The sequence below is a fragment of the Felis catus genome, chromosome C1 (assembly GCF_018350175.1).
Source record: "Felis catus isolate Fca126 chromosome C1, F.catus_Fca126_mat1.0, whole genome shotgun sequence".
Lineage (NCBI taxonomy): Eukaryota > Metazoa > Chordata > Mammalia > Carnivora > Felidae > Felis > Felis catus.
The window spans coordinates 33124070-33139740 of record NC_058375.1 but is presented as its reverse complement, the minus strand read 5'-3'; the positions used below and the strand labels follow the sequence as shown (position 1 = coordinate 33139740).

At 45.1% G+C, this 15671-nt stretch overlaps 1 protein-coding gene across 3 annotated transcripts in view; it reads left to right on the top strand.

Annotated features, from left to right (window-relative positions):
• Positions 1-14796, top strand: part of ZMYND12 (zinc finger MYND-type containing 12) — a 28192-nt gene extending 13396 nt beyond the window's left edge. For all 3 annotated transcript variants that reach the window (XM_019836794.3, XM_011284692.4, XM_011284691.4), the window contains exons 5-9: positions 7805-7974; positions 10277-10399; positions 10632-10743; positions 12687-12832; positions 14438-14796. In XM_019836794.3, the coding sequence (XP_019692353.1) occupies positions 7805-7974; positions 10277-10399; positions 10632-10743; positions 12687-12832; positions 14438-14563 (677 nt within the window). In that variant the 3' untranslated portion in view covers positions 14564-14796. The remainder of the gene's footprint in view (positions 1-7804; positions 7975-10276; positions 10400-10631; positions 10744-12686; positions 12833-14437) is intronic.
• Positions 14797-15671: the final 875 nt, after the last annotated feature.

Genomic DNA, 15671 nt, shown 5'->3' with positions numbered 1-15671 from the left:
TGTCCTCCAGGTTCAAGGAGGGTAATAGAAACTAATTAGCATCTGATTTCCAGTGTTCAATTCCTAGAAGAGACGGTTGTGTTGACTCAGCTTGAGTGTGGTGTTTACCTTTACCTACCTTTGTGTCAGGGTCACATGGTAACAGGAGTATAAGAACCTGCTCCCGTGGATGGGAGAGGGGGTTCTGAAAGTGGGAAGCACAGCCTTGGTGGAGCTCCATCCCACACGGTGGTTGCTACAAGAAGGCAGTTAGCATTTTGGAGGGGAATTAACCTTTTTGAGCCTCTGCAATGTTTTAATTACTGTCCAACCATTTTATACATCTTAATAGCCACTATTTTTTTTTTTTAAACAAACTTTTAGAGGCGCTGGGTGGTTCAGTTGGTTAAGTGTCCAACTTCGGCTCTGATCATGATCTCACAGCTGGTGAGTTCGAGCCCCACCTTGGGCTCTGTGCTGACAGTTCAGAGCCTGGAGCCTGTTTCAGATTCTGTGTCTTCTTCTCTCTCTGCCCCTCCCACCCTGCCTCCCTCTTTCTCTCTTTCTCAAAAATTAATAAACATTAAAAAAAATTTTTAAAACAAACTTTTCAAAAGAAAGACTATTGGAAATACAGTACCTTGAACTTTTTTTCCCTGAGCTACGTTGAGAGTAAGTTGCTTGCCTGATGCATTTCCTGCAAAGACGTTCTCCTTCATAACACAGTACCACCACCATCTACAATCATCTACTAAGCAGATCCCATTCAAGTTTCTCCAGCTGTCCCAATAACATCTTTATAGCAGAAGGATACAGTTCAAAATCATCCTTTTCATTTTGTTGCCATGTATTTTTAGTCTCCTTCATTCTGGAATAGTTTCTCAATCTTTCTTTGGCTTTTATGACTCTGACACTTTTAAGATTAAAGGCCAAGTATTCTGTAAAATGTCTCTTGATTTGGGTCTCTCTGATGTTTCTTCACAACTGGACTAGGTGATGTATCTTTGGCAGGAATATCACAGAAGTGGGGCTGTATTCTTTCTCACCTCATCCTGCAAGTTGGCATATGTTTTCAATTTGTTTCATTACTGATGATACCCATTTAAGTTACTTTACTGGTGGCCTCTGACAGGCTTCTTTGTATACTCTTCCCTCTCTTTGCAATTAGTAAGTATTTTATGGGGAGGTATTCTGAAACTATAGAAATATCCCATTCCATCAAACTTTTAATATATTCATTTATTTATTTATATCAGAATGAATTCTTGGTTCCCTGTTCTATTCAATGGGTTAATAATCTGTTACTATCATTAATTTGGTGGTTAGATTATTCTAAGTGGCTGGCCATTCATTTTTTTTAAATATATGAAATTTATTGTCAAATTGGTTTCCATACAACACCCAGTGCTCATCCCAAAAGATGCCCTCTTCAATACCCATTACTACCCCCCATCAGCCCTCAGTTTGTTCTCAGGGTTTTTTTTTTTATTTTTTTTAACGTTTATTTATTTTTGAGACAGAGAGAGAGAGAGAGCATGAACAGGGGAGGGTCAGAGAAAGAGGGAGACACAGAATCTGAAACAGGCTCCAGGCTCTGAGCTGTCAGCACAGAGCCCGACGCGCGGCTCGAACCCACGGACCGCGAGATCATGACCTGAGCCGAAGTCGGACGCTTAACCGACTGAGCCACCCAGGCGCCCCTGTTCTCAGTTTTTAAGAGTCTCTTATGCTTTGTGGCTGCCCATTCAAACTGGCTTCTGTGTCTCCTTGACAACCCCCAATGTTCTTTATCACTTTCCTGCTTTCTCAACATACCTCCAAGGAGCCTTGATTTTTTTTTTTTTTTTTTTTTTTTTTTAGTGGAAAATGGGATTCAGAAGCCAAGAGTTGTGCACTAGACATGTGCATTGCTGTTGGGGTAGGGCTACTCCTAGGCCTTCTCAATGGACAGAGTTAGGGAATATGTATGAATATAATCATGTATGCACATTTTACATCTAAATTCATTCTCTCTCTCTCTAGAAAGATAGTTAGATGAATAGATAGATAGATAGATAGATAGATAGATAGAGATAGAGATATAAGTATGGGTCCATGCCAGTACCTGGTACCTCTACCAACACCTGTTGGACTGAATTTAGAGGTACTGGCATGAACCCATGCCCAATCTAATTTCCTCCCATTCCGTATCTGTAGTTCTCTTCTCTGACAGTGAGAATGCTGGCTTCCTTTTTCATTAATACATTTCATCAGTTCCCCTGTATGAACTAATCTCCCATCTCCATCCCTACTCTTTCCCTTTGCAGATGTCCTTCTCTCCTTCCATGGGCTCTGACTCCTCAGTCAGGGCTTCTGCTTCTGCATCGATCCCCTCCTCACCAGTTTGGACTCTTACTCCCCTCTACCAGGCCATGTAACTGCGAGAATGCCCCTCCTCACTCGCTCAGGTCTGGCTCCCCATTCCAACTGTCCCTCCACCAAAACTACTGGGAAGAGCACTGGACAAAGAGATACAGCTCAGGCTCTGTGTGTTTCTGACACTGACTAGCTGTGGGATTTGGGAAAAGTCTCCCTAGCCTAAGTTTCATCATCTCTCTTCTGGACTATTGCTCACTAGCTGAGATCTGGCCTCCCTCCAGTCTGGCCTCCACACAAAATGTGATCAGACCATTCCACTAGGTGAGGACCAGATTCTCCAAGCAGCCTATGAGCTGCAGCGTGATCGAGCCTTTATGAATTCTGTCACCTCATCTCACATCTTCTCTCTCCCTTTTAGTTACATTGGCCTTCTCCTTGTTTGGGAAGGCTCCTCTTTAGCCACTCTCCCCATCTCTTCTCCCCTCCCCTCCACCTAACTAACTCCTATTCATCCTTTAGGTCTAAACTCAAGAGTTACCACCCCCTTGGGGCACGTGGGTGGCTCAGTCAGTTAATTATCCAACTCTTGATTTCAGCTCAGGTCATGATCACAGGGTCGTGGAATCGAATCCTGCATCAGAGTCTGCACTGAGCATGGAACCTGCTTGGGGTTTTCTGTCCAGCTCTGCCCCTCTCTTCTGCTTGGTCTCTCTCTCTCTCTCTCTCAAAATAAAAAATTTGGGGGTGCCTGGGTGGCTCAGTCGGTTGAGCGTCCGACTTTGGCTCAGGTCATGATCTCACAGCTCGTGAGTTCGAGCCCCACGCCGGGCTCTGTGCTGAGAGCTCGGAGCCTGGAGCCTGCTTCAGATTCTGTGTCTCCCTCTCTCTCTGCCCCTAACCCACTTGCATTCTGTCTCTGTCTCTCTCAAAAATAAATAAACACTAAAAACAATTTTTTTTAATAAAAATAAAAAATAAAAAAATATAAAAAGAGAATTTAAAGAGTTAATTCTTTAAGCCCCCAGACTGGACCAGGTTTCTTTTTATATGTCCCCTTAAAAACCTCTTCCTCTTCTGGGTGTACATATCCATTGATGAGATTACTTAATTACAGTTTCTCTTTCTCTCTGGACTATAAGCTGAGGGAGAACCGTAACTGTCCCTATTCTTACTCATCAGAGTGTCTTCACGCACAGAACAGCACTTAACACAGAGGAGGTGCTCAAACTCCACCCCCCCCCACAAACCTGGCGCCGAGCGGGCCCTGAGAAAGCATTTGGCAAATCTAAGTGCCCTTCACAGGATTGTTTTGAGGATTAAATGAATTTGTGTGTAATGAACGTGAGAGTGCTTTGCAAGCTGGAAGGTTCTGTCTAAATAGAAGTTCTCATTAATACCTCCCCCAGTCATTGACTGAAAACTTTCTCAACATTTTGTCAGTCTAAACAAATCACATTCTTTTTTTTTTTTTTTTTTTTTTTTTTTTTTAAATAGCAGGGGAGGGGCAGAGAGAGAGGGAAACACAGAATCCAAAGCAGGCTCCAGGCTCTGAGCTTTCAGCACAGAGCCCGACATGGGGCTCGAACTCACGAACTCATGAACCGTGAGATCATGACCTGAGCCAAAGTCGGACGCTTAACCAACTGAGCCACCCAGGCGCCCCTAAATAAATCACATTCCTTGAGCACATGTCTCTTTCTCATCTTAGAGGTTCCTTCAGACTGGAGTGGAAAAATAAGAGGTATTTTAGCCTATTCTTTTCCTTTCCACCGAACTTTGGAGTTTTAATAAACTAGAGATGATATTTTCAGTCACACTTCGAAGAGCCACCTCACTCACCCTCCCCCACTGCTGTCAGCACATTGGAAGCAGGAGAACCTGGGTTCAAATTCCAACTCTTGCTTTAGTCCCTTATACAACAGCTGGCTTCTCTTCAGTCATCAGGTGTCTGCGTAAATATGACCTTCTCAGAGAGGTGTTCCCTAAACATCCAATCAGGGTAGGTTTCTTCCCTCTTTTTTTTTGATCACCGTGTTCTGTTCATTTCCCTCACAGCACTTCATTTTTGTTTCTTTACTGTGTGTCTACTTCCCTTGGTTATAAGCTCCTTGAGGTCAGAGATCATGTGTGTTTTATTCACTCACTAGCATGCGCTGAGCAGCTAGCAGAGCGGTGCAGAGTCTAAATTAGACGAATCTACGGTTGAATGAATGGATGAAGTTTCCTCCTCTGATACGTATTTCACAGGGTTGTTGGCAGACTTCGATCACAGATGCAAATGGCCTAGCGTGACGTACACACAGCAAATAGCAGGCCCTCAGTAAATACGAATTCCCTTTCCTTCCCCTGGATGCCTCCCAGCCTCCCAGATGATTATCTGTGACTGCTTTATTCTGTGCTCTTTTGCTTTTGTCACCAAGCCTTACAAAATCTTCCTCCATAATGTCTCTCAGTTCGGCCGCCAGCCCGGCGTAAGCCTATTGTCTCACCCTGCAGATGAGTGTCATTACTCCTTAACTGGCTATCCCTTCTTTTTCTATTCCATACGTTTTAGGACATGACCTTTTAGGATAGTCTCACTTCCTTTGGCAACTTTGTGTATCTAGTATCTCCACTCCATCCCTACGCCTGTCCAGGCGAACACTGTGCCTAGGAGAACATGCCTGAACTTACGGACCCAGCAGCCGCAGTCTCAGTTCTGACCTGCTTGGAGCAGTGCACTCCTCCTGCCTCACTATCCCTGCTCTCTGGATTTGGGGGCTCAAATATTTTTCTCCCAAGGATGCCTTTTCCTTTGGGATGCTTGTTATTTGCTGGTACAGCTTGGCCTTGGGCCCTTCCTTCCTTGGCATGGCCTTCTTGAATGAAAACTGGACAATGAGAATGAGAAATGTCCAATATACATCAATGCCCTCTACCAATTTCCCCCGTCTAAATAATCTTTGCTAAGAGTCATTTGCTTCTTTAAATTTGAGAGGACCGCAGTCTCAAGCTCTTATTTTACAGAGCAAATCCGCATGGAAGATGTGACTTGCCATGTCCGCATGAGCCAGGATCATGGCCTCAGCCTCTTGCTTCTCATTGAGGATTTTCCTGGTTTAGTTTGAACTTCAGTCAGGATAAGTTCCTTGTTTCCTCCCTTAGCTTGCTGCTTCTTCAGCTCGCCTCCTTTAATTCGGTGACCTGTGATTACAACTAGAATAAAAAATGCCTACATATGAACTGGGCCTGGGAGAAAGCACAAGCAGAACTGAAGATTGTCTTGTGAGGGGTGTGTGGCCTCATCTCCTGACTATTTCTGCTGCAGCACCCATTACGTGAAATACTTTGCACCCAGAGAATGCTTCCTGCTCTGCAGAAGGCTGTCACAGAAGTTTTCTGTTTAGTTTTCTGACAGCCTCCCTAGAAGGCAAGCAGGTAGGCAGGAAACTGTTATGTATCTTTACAACCAAACGAAAAGGTTTTTTTATTTAAAAAAATTTTTTTAATGTTTATTTTTGAGACAGAGAGATACAGAGTATGAGTGGGGGAGGGGCAGAGAGAGAGGGAGACACAGAATCTGAAGCAGGATCCAGGCTCTGAGCTGTCAGCACAGAGCCAGACGTGGGGCCAAAACCCACGGGCTGTGAGATCATGACCTGAGCCGAAGTCAGACACTCAACTGACTGAGCCACCGAGGCGCCCCACAACCAAAGAAAAAGTTTTAAGCATCAACAATATCTGAACATTAGAAATAAAGGTGCCTTTTACCTAGTAACCATGTGTTGTCCATTCTGGCTCCTAAATGCCTCTTGTGTATCTGTTCCATGTTACTCACTGCCTTAGTTCAGGCTCTGGCCTGAACTATTTCCAAAGTCTTCCAGAGTCCTCCAGTTTTCTTCCTCCCCTCTGGTCCCTCCTCCATATTGGCTCCTGGGTATCCTTCTATATCTAAATCCAATTCTCTCTCCCTTTCTGAAAATCCTCTACCTTTTATCCACGTGCTTCCAGCTCCTTGGTGCAACTTACTAAGCCCTCTATGACCTGTCCTATGACTGCCTCTTTAGCCTCATTTCCTGCCACTCGATCACTCACACATTTGTGCTCCAGCGTCACAGACCCATATATGGTTCTCCAAACACAGCCCACTATTTCATATCTTATGGTTCTGCATATGTTACCCTCCACCCCGGATGCCCGCCCTCCCTTATCTGTCAGGAAAACTTCTTTTCATCCTCCAAACTCAACTCAGATTTTCCTGCCTTAGTTCGGCTGCTGTAACAAATACCACAGACTGGGTGGCTTAAACAGTTACTTCTCACCGTTCTGGAGGCTGAAAGTCCAAGATCAAGTTGTCAGCAGATATGGTATCTGGTGAGGGCACACTTTTGGACTTGTAGACAGCCACCTTCTCACTGCATCCTCATAGGGCAGAGAGAGGGATCATCTCTCTTGTACCTTTTCTTTTACAGGCACCAATCCCATTCTTGAGGGCTCCACTCTCATGACCCAATTACCTCCCAAAGGCCCACCTCCAAATACCATCACTTTGGGGATTAGGGCTTCAACTATGGATTTTGGGGTACTACAGCATTCAATCCAGAGCACTGACCATGCTTCTCCCCATTTCAGTGCCCCCTCTCCACCCCATCCATAGAATTAAACACCTCCTCATCTCTGCCACTTCCAAACCTTATGATGTTACTATTGTTGCACTTACACTATTTTACAAATGTGTTTGTTTTCATGCCACACACACATGCATTTCCTGAACCCAGCTGTAAATTTTTGAAGGGCAGTGGCTTTGATTCATCTTTGAATCCTCATCAATCAACACAAGGCCTGGTACATAAAAGATATTAAATATACATAGGCATAACTTTTTAATTGAGATGCAATTCACATGCATAAAATCCACTCCTTTAAAGTACAATTCAGCGGTTTGAGTGTATTCACAAGATTGTGCAACCATCACCACGTCTAATTACAGAACATTTTAGTCACCCCAAAATGGAACCCCATACCAATATGGAATATTGGTAGTCACCCTCCGTTCTCCATCCCACAGTCCCTGGCCACCATTTTCTGTCTCTATGGATTTGCCTGTTCTGGACATTTCATATCAGTGGAATCCCGCATTATGTGGCCTTTTATATCTGTCTGCCTTGACTTAGTGCAATGTTTTCAAGGTTTATCCATGCTATAGCCTGGATCAGTACTTCATTCCTTTCTGTGACTGAAGTAATATTCCACCTATGGATATGGATAGGCCACGTTTTGTATATCTACTCATCAGCTGATGAGCATTTAAGTTGTTTCTATTTTTTGGCTATTATGGCTAGGCTGCTATGAATGTTCATGTGCAAGTTTTGTGTGTCAATAAATGTTTGAGTCAATGAATAAATGAGTGAATGGGTGCTGACTCATATTTCATCATGTGTTCTCTGGCCAGGATATAAATTCTAACCTTCTTTACTTCTTTGGGCAGGTCTGGGCCAGATTGTCCAAGCTGAGGAATACCTATCCCAAGCCCAGTGGACAGTCCTCAAATCAACGGAATGCTCTTATGCCATCCAGTCTTTACTGCATCGGAACCTGGGACTTCTCCACATAGCTAAGGAAAACTACGAGGAAGCCCGTTATCATCTGGCCAATGATGTAAACAAGCTAAATTATGACACCTGAATGTTTCTGAGACCAGCTATGCTGAGTTTTGTTTGTTCTTTTTTAACTGAGCCCTTCTCTAAAACCTTCTGTTTACAACTGACCGGTGAGGTATCAGCGAGAACGTGGTTCTAACAACCTGAGTTCAAGCCTCTCCACCTCCTGACTGTGCATCCTTAGGCCAGGTCACGCCACTTCTGCAAGCCCGACTGCTCTGAGGATAATAAAGGGAGGCAGAACAGCACACTGGTTAAGAGAAGGGCTTTGCTTTTACTCTTGGCCATAATCTTGGACCAATTATTTCAACTCTTTCATCAAGTATAAGACAGAAATCATCAAATAGCCTGTGCCTCACTGGGTCATTGAAGAGATTAATAATAGGACAATATCTATGCAGCATTTTGGCTGTTATTTTTACGTATAACATCAATGTTTCTACTTCAGAGCTGTTGGCATATGAAAGTTCTTTATAAACTATACTTTATAAACTATGAAACTATGTACAAATGTTAGATAAGATGATGATGAGGGTGAGGACTGAGCTGTTCTTTCAGAATTTATGCTGTTTCTGTTAGGATTTCAGCAGTGGACAATATTACCAGACAGAAAAGTTCCTGAGCCTGAAATCTGGATGAGGTTAGGGTCAGGATGCAATCTCCACGCAAGTTGGTTGTCTCTTCAGCCTCTCCACGGGGCAGCCCTCCCTCTGATTGCCTGCCACTGCGCAATGTCGATAAATCCAGTGGAAACTTGTGCTGGCTAGTCTCCATATCCCCTTACCCCAAATCCATTCTCTGCTCTACTGTGCCCTGGGAGGCCGACCTCTGTGGACTACATGACCGGACTCTATTGCTTTTTGGCTTCTGTTGGATTTGCAGAGTGAGAGGCGTGACAGGGGAGTGGATGTTGGGAGGAGATAGAGGTTGGGTATCTACTCTCTCTGCTGCCTTCCTGCTCCACCCCAGTTCTGGCACGAGCAGTGCTCCTCCATGGCCACAGCTCCTGGCAGGTGGCCTTCTCCCATTGCTCTAGCTCTTGTGGGGCCCCGGTGACCCTGCTTTCTCCCTCGCTTTTTCAGGAGTCTGGACAGTAATAGTTTCTTGCCGTTCATGGTCCCTGGGGCTTTACTAGCTCTTGTTGGTTCCTTGTATGTCTCTTTAAAGAATCCTTTCATTAAACTGTCTTCAGGAAATACTTTGAGGGTGCCATCTATTTCCACCTGGGAGACTGACTAAGACACTCTTTCCTCTGCCTTTTCTCTCTATACTCTCACTCTACAACAAATTAAACAGAGGAACAGATTCTGTCTTGAGCTGGGCCATACAGTTAAGATACAGATCAAACTCAGATTCTTCTGCCTACCTTTCAAAAAAAAAATCAACCGTAGCTTCATTGATAACACATCATAGACTTCACCCACTTTCGGTGTACAGCTCAATGATTTTCAGTAAACTCACAGAGTTGTACAGCCATCAGTCCAGTCCAGTCTCAGAACATTCCCATCACCCCAGAGATGCCTCATATCCATTTGCAGTTTATTTCTCACTCTGACCCCCAGCCCCATGCAACCACTTTCTGTCTCCCTAGATTTGCCTTTTTTGGACATTTACTATAAGCAGAATGATATGTTGTCTTTTCATCTGACTTCCGTCACTTAGCTGAATTATTTAGAGGTTCATCCATGTTGTTGTATCAATACCTCATTCCTTTTATTGCTGAGTAGTGTTCATCTCCTGGATATACACAATTTTTGTCCAGCCATTTATCACTTGATGAATATTGGGGTTGTCTCCACTGTTATGAGTATCGCTGCTGTGAATGTTTGTGTACAAGTCTTAGCGTGGACACAAGTTTTCATTTCCCTTGGGTGTGCGTCCACGAACGAAATTGCTGGGTCATGTAGTAACTCACTGTTGAATGTTTGGAGAGCTGCCGAACCGTCTTTCACAGAGGCTGCATCATGTTCTATTCCCACCAGCCGTGGACGAGGGTTCCGTTTTCTCCATGTCCTTGCCAACGCTGATTTTCCGCCTTTTTGATGAGAGCCATTCTAGTGTGCGTGAAGTGGTATCTCACGGCAATTTTATTTTGCATTTCTGTAATGACTAATAATGTTGAGCATCACTTCCTGTGTTATTAGCCTCTGGCATATCTTTTTGGAGACACGTCTATGCAGATCCTTTGCCCACTTTTTAATTTTATTTGTATCGTTACAAATTCTAGGTGTACAAGTTTTTAAAATCAGATACATGATTTACAAAGGCAACTGAAGCACCCCTTCTTCCTTCTGCTGTAGATTTATTTTGCCAGTTGTGCATTTGGAACAGAGGATATCAGGACGTCAGGAGGCTACTTCCACCTGGCTAATATCTTCTACGGCCTTAAAAAGTTGGACGTGGCAGACACATTGTACACGAAGGTGAGCTGGGGAGTATGGGAGTTGAGCCTTGATGCTTTGGCCTTCTAAGTTACAACTGGCGTCAGACCATTCATGAGAAATTTGAGGCACAGAAAGATGAGATGATTTGCCTAAGATCACATGGCCTGATACACGATATATCCCACTTCTCTTTCTTCCTGTTTCTCCACCAGCAAAATACACGAGGCTCAGGTCTGGCCTGCTTCTCTGATTGTGTCTGCTTTCCCAACAGGTCTCTGAGATCTGGAGTAAATACTTGAACAATCGCTACCAAGTGCTCTCAGAGGCTCGCATCCAACAGATAGACTTACTGGGCAAACGATTTGAGACTGACACCGGCTTGGGTAAGTGGCAGCTCTCCCTGGGAAACAGAGCAGTGGCTTCACCCCACCTAATCCACAGGCCTTCTCCCCAAGAGGGAGAGCCACTGTCCCTGTCACGAGCACACCAGTGCCATCTCCTGTAGTTTGCTGAAGCGGACACTGAGATAGGAAAACCAAAGGGATTTCACCAGTGTTGGGAAGAATTCAGAGCCCTGGTACTATACACAGCCTTTCCGGGGGCTCATAAGGTACGGATGTGAAGAGAAAAAGACTTACAAGAGCCCCCTGTGATTTCTGCAGAGCCTCCATTTCTCCAGGGCACATAAGGCAAGGTAAACTCTCTCATACTGCACATTTGTTCTGGGGCCTTCACCTCTTCCTTTACTGGGCAGTGAGCTTCTCAGCGGCAGGGCCGGGTCTCATTATTTCTCTGTCCCCAGGCTCAACAGAGGGTGAGTACTGAGTGGCGCTGTACAGCATCGTTCCCTCTGAGGTAATAAAAAGGGACAGAGGATCTAGTTTCTGCTCAAAAGAGACATGCGGTGTGGTTGATGACACAGGACCTATATGAAATAAAAGGAAACGCCTACAAGTACAAATTATATTACAAGATGAGTCCTAGAATGAAGAGGTGAGGATAGTTGGATGGTGTTAAATAGGGAAGACTTCTTGGAGGAGAGGTTTTGAACTAAGATTTTAAAAATTAGGACAGGGGCCTCTGGGGGGCTCAGTTGGTTAAGTGACTCCGGCTTGGGTCATGATCTCATGGCTCTTGACTTCAAGCCCCATGTCGGGCTCTGTGCTGACAGCTTGACGCCTGGAGCCTGCTTTGGATCCTGTGTCTCCCTCTCTCTCTCTGCCCCTCCTCCACTTGCACTCTGTCTCTCTCTCAAAAATAAACATTAAAAAAATTACAGGTCATGATCTCACAGTTCGTGGGTTCGAGCCCTGCATCAGGCTCTGTGCTGACAGCTCAGAGCCTGGAGCCTGTTTCGGATTCTGTGTCTCCCTCTCTCTCTGCCCTTCCCCTATTCATGCTCTGTCTCTGTCTCAAGAATAAATAAACATTAAAAAAAATTAGGGGCGCCTGGGTGGCTCAGTCAGTTAAACATCCGACTTTGGCTTAGGTCATGATCTTGCGGTTCGTGACTTCAAGCCTCATGTTGGGCTCTGTGCTGACAGCTCAGAGCCTGGAGCCTGCTTCGGATTCTGTGTCTCCGTCTCTCTCTGCCCCTCCCCCGCTCATGCTCTCTCTGTCTCTCCTCAAAAATAAATAAACATTAAAAAAATTTTAAATTAATAACTTTATTCAGTTTTCTCTCATTATAAAAGTGGTTTATGTGAAAGCAGAAAACTTGGAAATCATAGAAATCCAAAGGCAGCCAACCTCAGGGTTATGGTGTATGCCCTTTCTGTCTTCTTATGTACTTCTTAGTATGTAAAAAGTGTTTAGAAGTATGTGGCCCCAAATAACTCATAATAAGTGAATAAATAGTCACTAGAGTAGGGCCTAACACCACTGGAAGGAAGTGTAAACAAACTTACATGGGGAAGCAGCACGGCTGAGGCGCCAGCACCCTTGGATTTGGGAGAAGATTAAGCTGCTTGCTGGGTGCTGGAAGTCCCCGCCCCCTCTCTGGCTCTCAGGCGGAAGCTAAGTGGGACCAAGGAATCCCGCTGGGACAGCCTCTGCATTTGGAGCCTAAGAAATGGAGAGTTTAGGACTCTGAAAGACAGAAATCGCAGTTACCTTGAGACCCACTGGGGTGAGCAGGTTTTACGGAGCTGCCTGAAACTGCCCGGCTTCTTGCTCGCGTGTGGCCGCAGTCCTCTGGGCGAAGAACCTGCTGTGCCTTGTGCCCCAGGCCAGCGCCCTGTCAGCTCTGTGCTCACCCATGAGGGGAGACCCAGCGGCTCCCCGCAGCCTGTTTCTTCTTTCCAGCTTCCTCCCTTTCCCCTTGCAGATGAAGCCCAGGAAGCAGAAGCCATTCAGATCCTGACTTCAGTCTGGAACATTCGAGAATCTACATCCGACACAGCCCCCCAAAAAACTATCTTTGTTCTGAATACCCTGGTCATGCTTTACTACCTGATGATGCATTCTTCAAAGGCAAGTTTCCCCAGAAAAGCGCCATGTCTAATGGAGGTAGAAGTTCCTCTAGCTGAATTCAGCTGTGTTTTGCCCAGTTGCACTGGCTTCTGCCCTCTGAGTAAGGCCGCACTTCAGAAGAGTTCAGATGTTCGTGATGTTTCTCATTTGTTGAGTCCAGCCTGCATAATGGAAACTGCATTGTCTTCTTCCAGAGGGATATGCCCGTTGCTAGCCTAAGTACTTCTCACGAACTAATGCAGTTAATTGTCAGGCCAACTTTATGAAGTAGGTATTTTATTATTCCCACTTTACAGGTAAGGAAACTGAGGCGCAGAGAGGGTCCATTATTTGCCCAACTTCTTTTGGAGGAGGGGAGGTCACAATAAACAAGGCAACATTTAATGGGGAATAAAATTTCAGATCGCAAATAGCGCTGCAAAGCAAACGAAAGCAGGCAAGGAGAGAGGGAGGGCTGGCTGGAGGAGGCCTTTGTGTGTGGGTGTCACGGAAAATTTAGGATTCCCTTCCCCCCTCTCCCTTCCTCCCTACCTTTCTTCAGCAAACTTTACTAAGTGCCTTCTGTATGCCAGGACCTAGAGGTGCTCGCAGTCAGTAGGTTATAATCCAGTGTGATCGTGAAGACCGGGGCTCTGTGGGAATGCGAGAGAGGGACACCAACCCTATCTGGGATGTAGTAAGAGTGCTTAGGGAACAGGGAAACATTTCCATTGAATTTCCAAGCTCACACTGTAAAAACCTCTTTTCTACAGTTCCAGGTCCAATTTTCTACTGTGTACTCAAGGAAGTCCTTACCCTAAGGCATGTGAAGGGTGTTAGATCTATAAGAGGTCCTTAAGAGAATAGGGACACATATATCTACTCCAGATTGCCACCTCACTTCCTTTAGGTCTTTCCTCAACTGTCTTCAGCGAAGCTTTCTCTGCTGCCACTGGTGCTTCCAACCCCCCTTTCCTACTTTATCCTTTTCCTTAACATGTATCACTATTGAGGATACTGTGGTGTTTTACTTGTTCGTCTTGTTTATTGCCTCTCTCCCTCACTGTACTGTAAGCTCCAGGAGGGCAGGAATTTCCACCTGTGGTCATAGTACCTGGAACGTAATAGCCATTCAATAAATATTTATTGGAAGTGAGGGAGGAAGGGAGGAAGGGGGAGGAGGGGAGAAGAGCCAGCCCAGAGTCTGTCCCAGGATGTCCTGTGAGGCCTCTGTCCAAGTCAAAACTCTAGACCATGGCCCCTAGGATGGGAAGCCGCTTGTGGAACCTGTCACCCCTGGCCTCCCGGTGCTGGTTCAGAGGGTCCTGATTCAGATCCTGTGGAGATCTCACTTTGTTAAGAAGGCGTACTTTGTACTTAGTTTGTCAAGCCAGGTGGGTTTCTCTGGTCCCCCATGCCCCACTCAGCACATGTGTGGCTAGTTGTAAGGACCTAGTGGGTATTCGCATGTCTCCAGCAAGTGGAAACTCCAAAAGTGGAAATTTTTCACACCGGTGGCTGGTGTGAGAAGCTGATGGGTCCTTTCCCATGTTGAGCACAGATGGGGCTTCCCAGTGTAAAGCTTTCCTACGACGACTTCCTTTTGTAACTGTAATTCCATTCCAGGCACAAGAATATGCTGAGAGAGCCTTCGGTCTAGCCAAAGAACACCATCTCAGTGTCCATGAACAAAGTACCATTCAAGAGTTACTAAGTCTTATCTCAGCTGAAGAAACTCATCCTGTTACTTAGTGACCCATGAACTCTGCATCAGGGGCTATTCAAGGGGCTATTGAACGTCTAATGCATTCCAGCTTGCACAACTGCTTTGAGGTACTATGATTTGCTGAAGTTCACACTCTTTCCCCCTGGCACTGCACACATGTGCAAACATAGCCATGTTTTTATTCTTAACACAGCATATGCGAGGGACTATAGAGCTTTAGACATAAAAATAAGTAAAAGTGATCTTAATTATGACCTTTGCACTTGGCTTGCCGTGACTTTGTATGACTTTGAGTAATGTGCTGTCAGCTCATTAATATGGTACTTATAAGTAAAGCACAAATAGTTTATTATTTACCAGAAGTCTCCCAGGGACACATGTTTCATAGATCTTTGCCAAAGAAGGGTGTAGGGGATAGAGTTATATTGGAGCAAAGTTTTCCTGTTCTACTGGAATTAAGTTAGCATTAATCTGAGGTAGATTGTGACTTAAATGTCCATTATACTTCTTAGAGCAATCACTGAGAAAATTACTCTGAAAGGTAGTAACAGATCGACAAAGAAATTAAAATGGTACACTGGAAAATATCCACTTCATGCAAAAGAAGGCAGAAAAGGAGGAATAGCAGAACAAAAAGACACGAGACATATCAAATACAAGTAGCAAAATGCGACATCCATCATAGGTCTTTGCAGAGCACCCAGTCTGGCTTGGCTGAGATACCATTCCAGGCTGGGGTCTTTCTTTTCCTCGACAATGGTTGAAACAGACGTGAGCCATCTATGCTGATGTGAAGGACAGAGTGCAGGCCTCTGTGGCAGACATACCCGGGTTCAAATCCCCGTTCTCTCACTTTAATAGCTTTGTGACCCTGATCCCCTCCCCCGCCCATAACTTCATCCATTGTTGTAAAACGGCCCAGAGGTGACCATGGCTGTATCGGCACGTCCCATCGATGACTCTGGTTATTTAGCACATCCTTTTATTGCCTCCAGACTCACCAAGCAGCCTGCCCGTTAGCACTTTGCATCCTGGGTAGATCTGCATCCAGGGGAGAGGATGCCGAGGACCTGTGGGGTAGCTTTATGCTCCTCCCTGTAAATTCAGTCACCCCGACATGCATAATAAACAGGT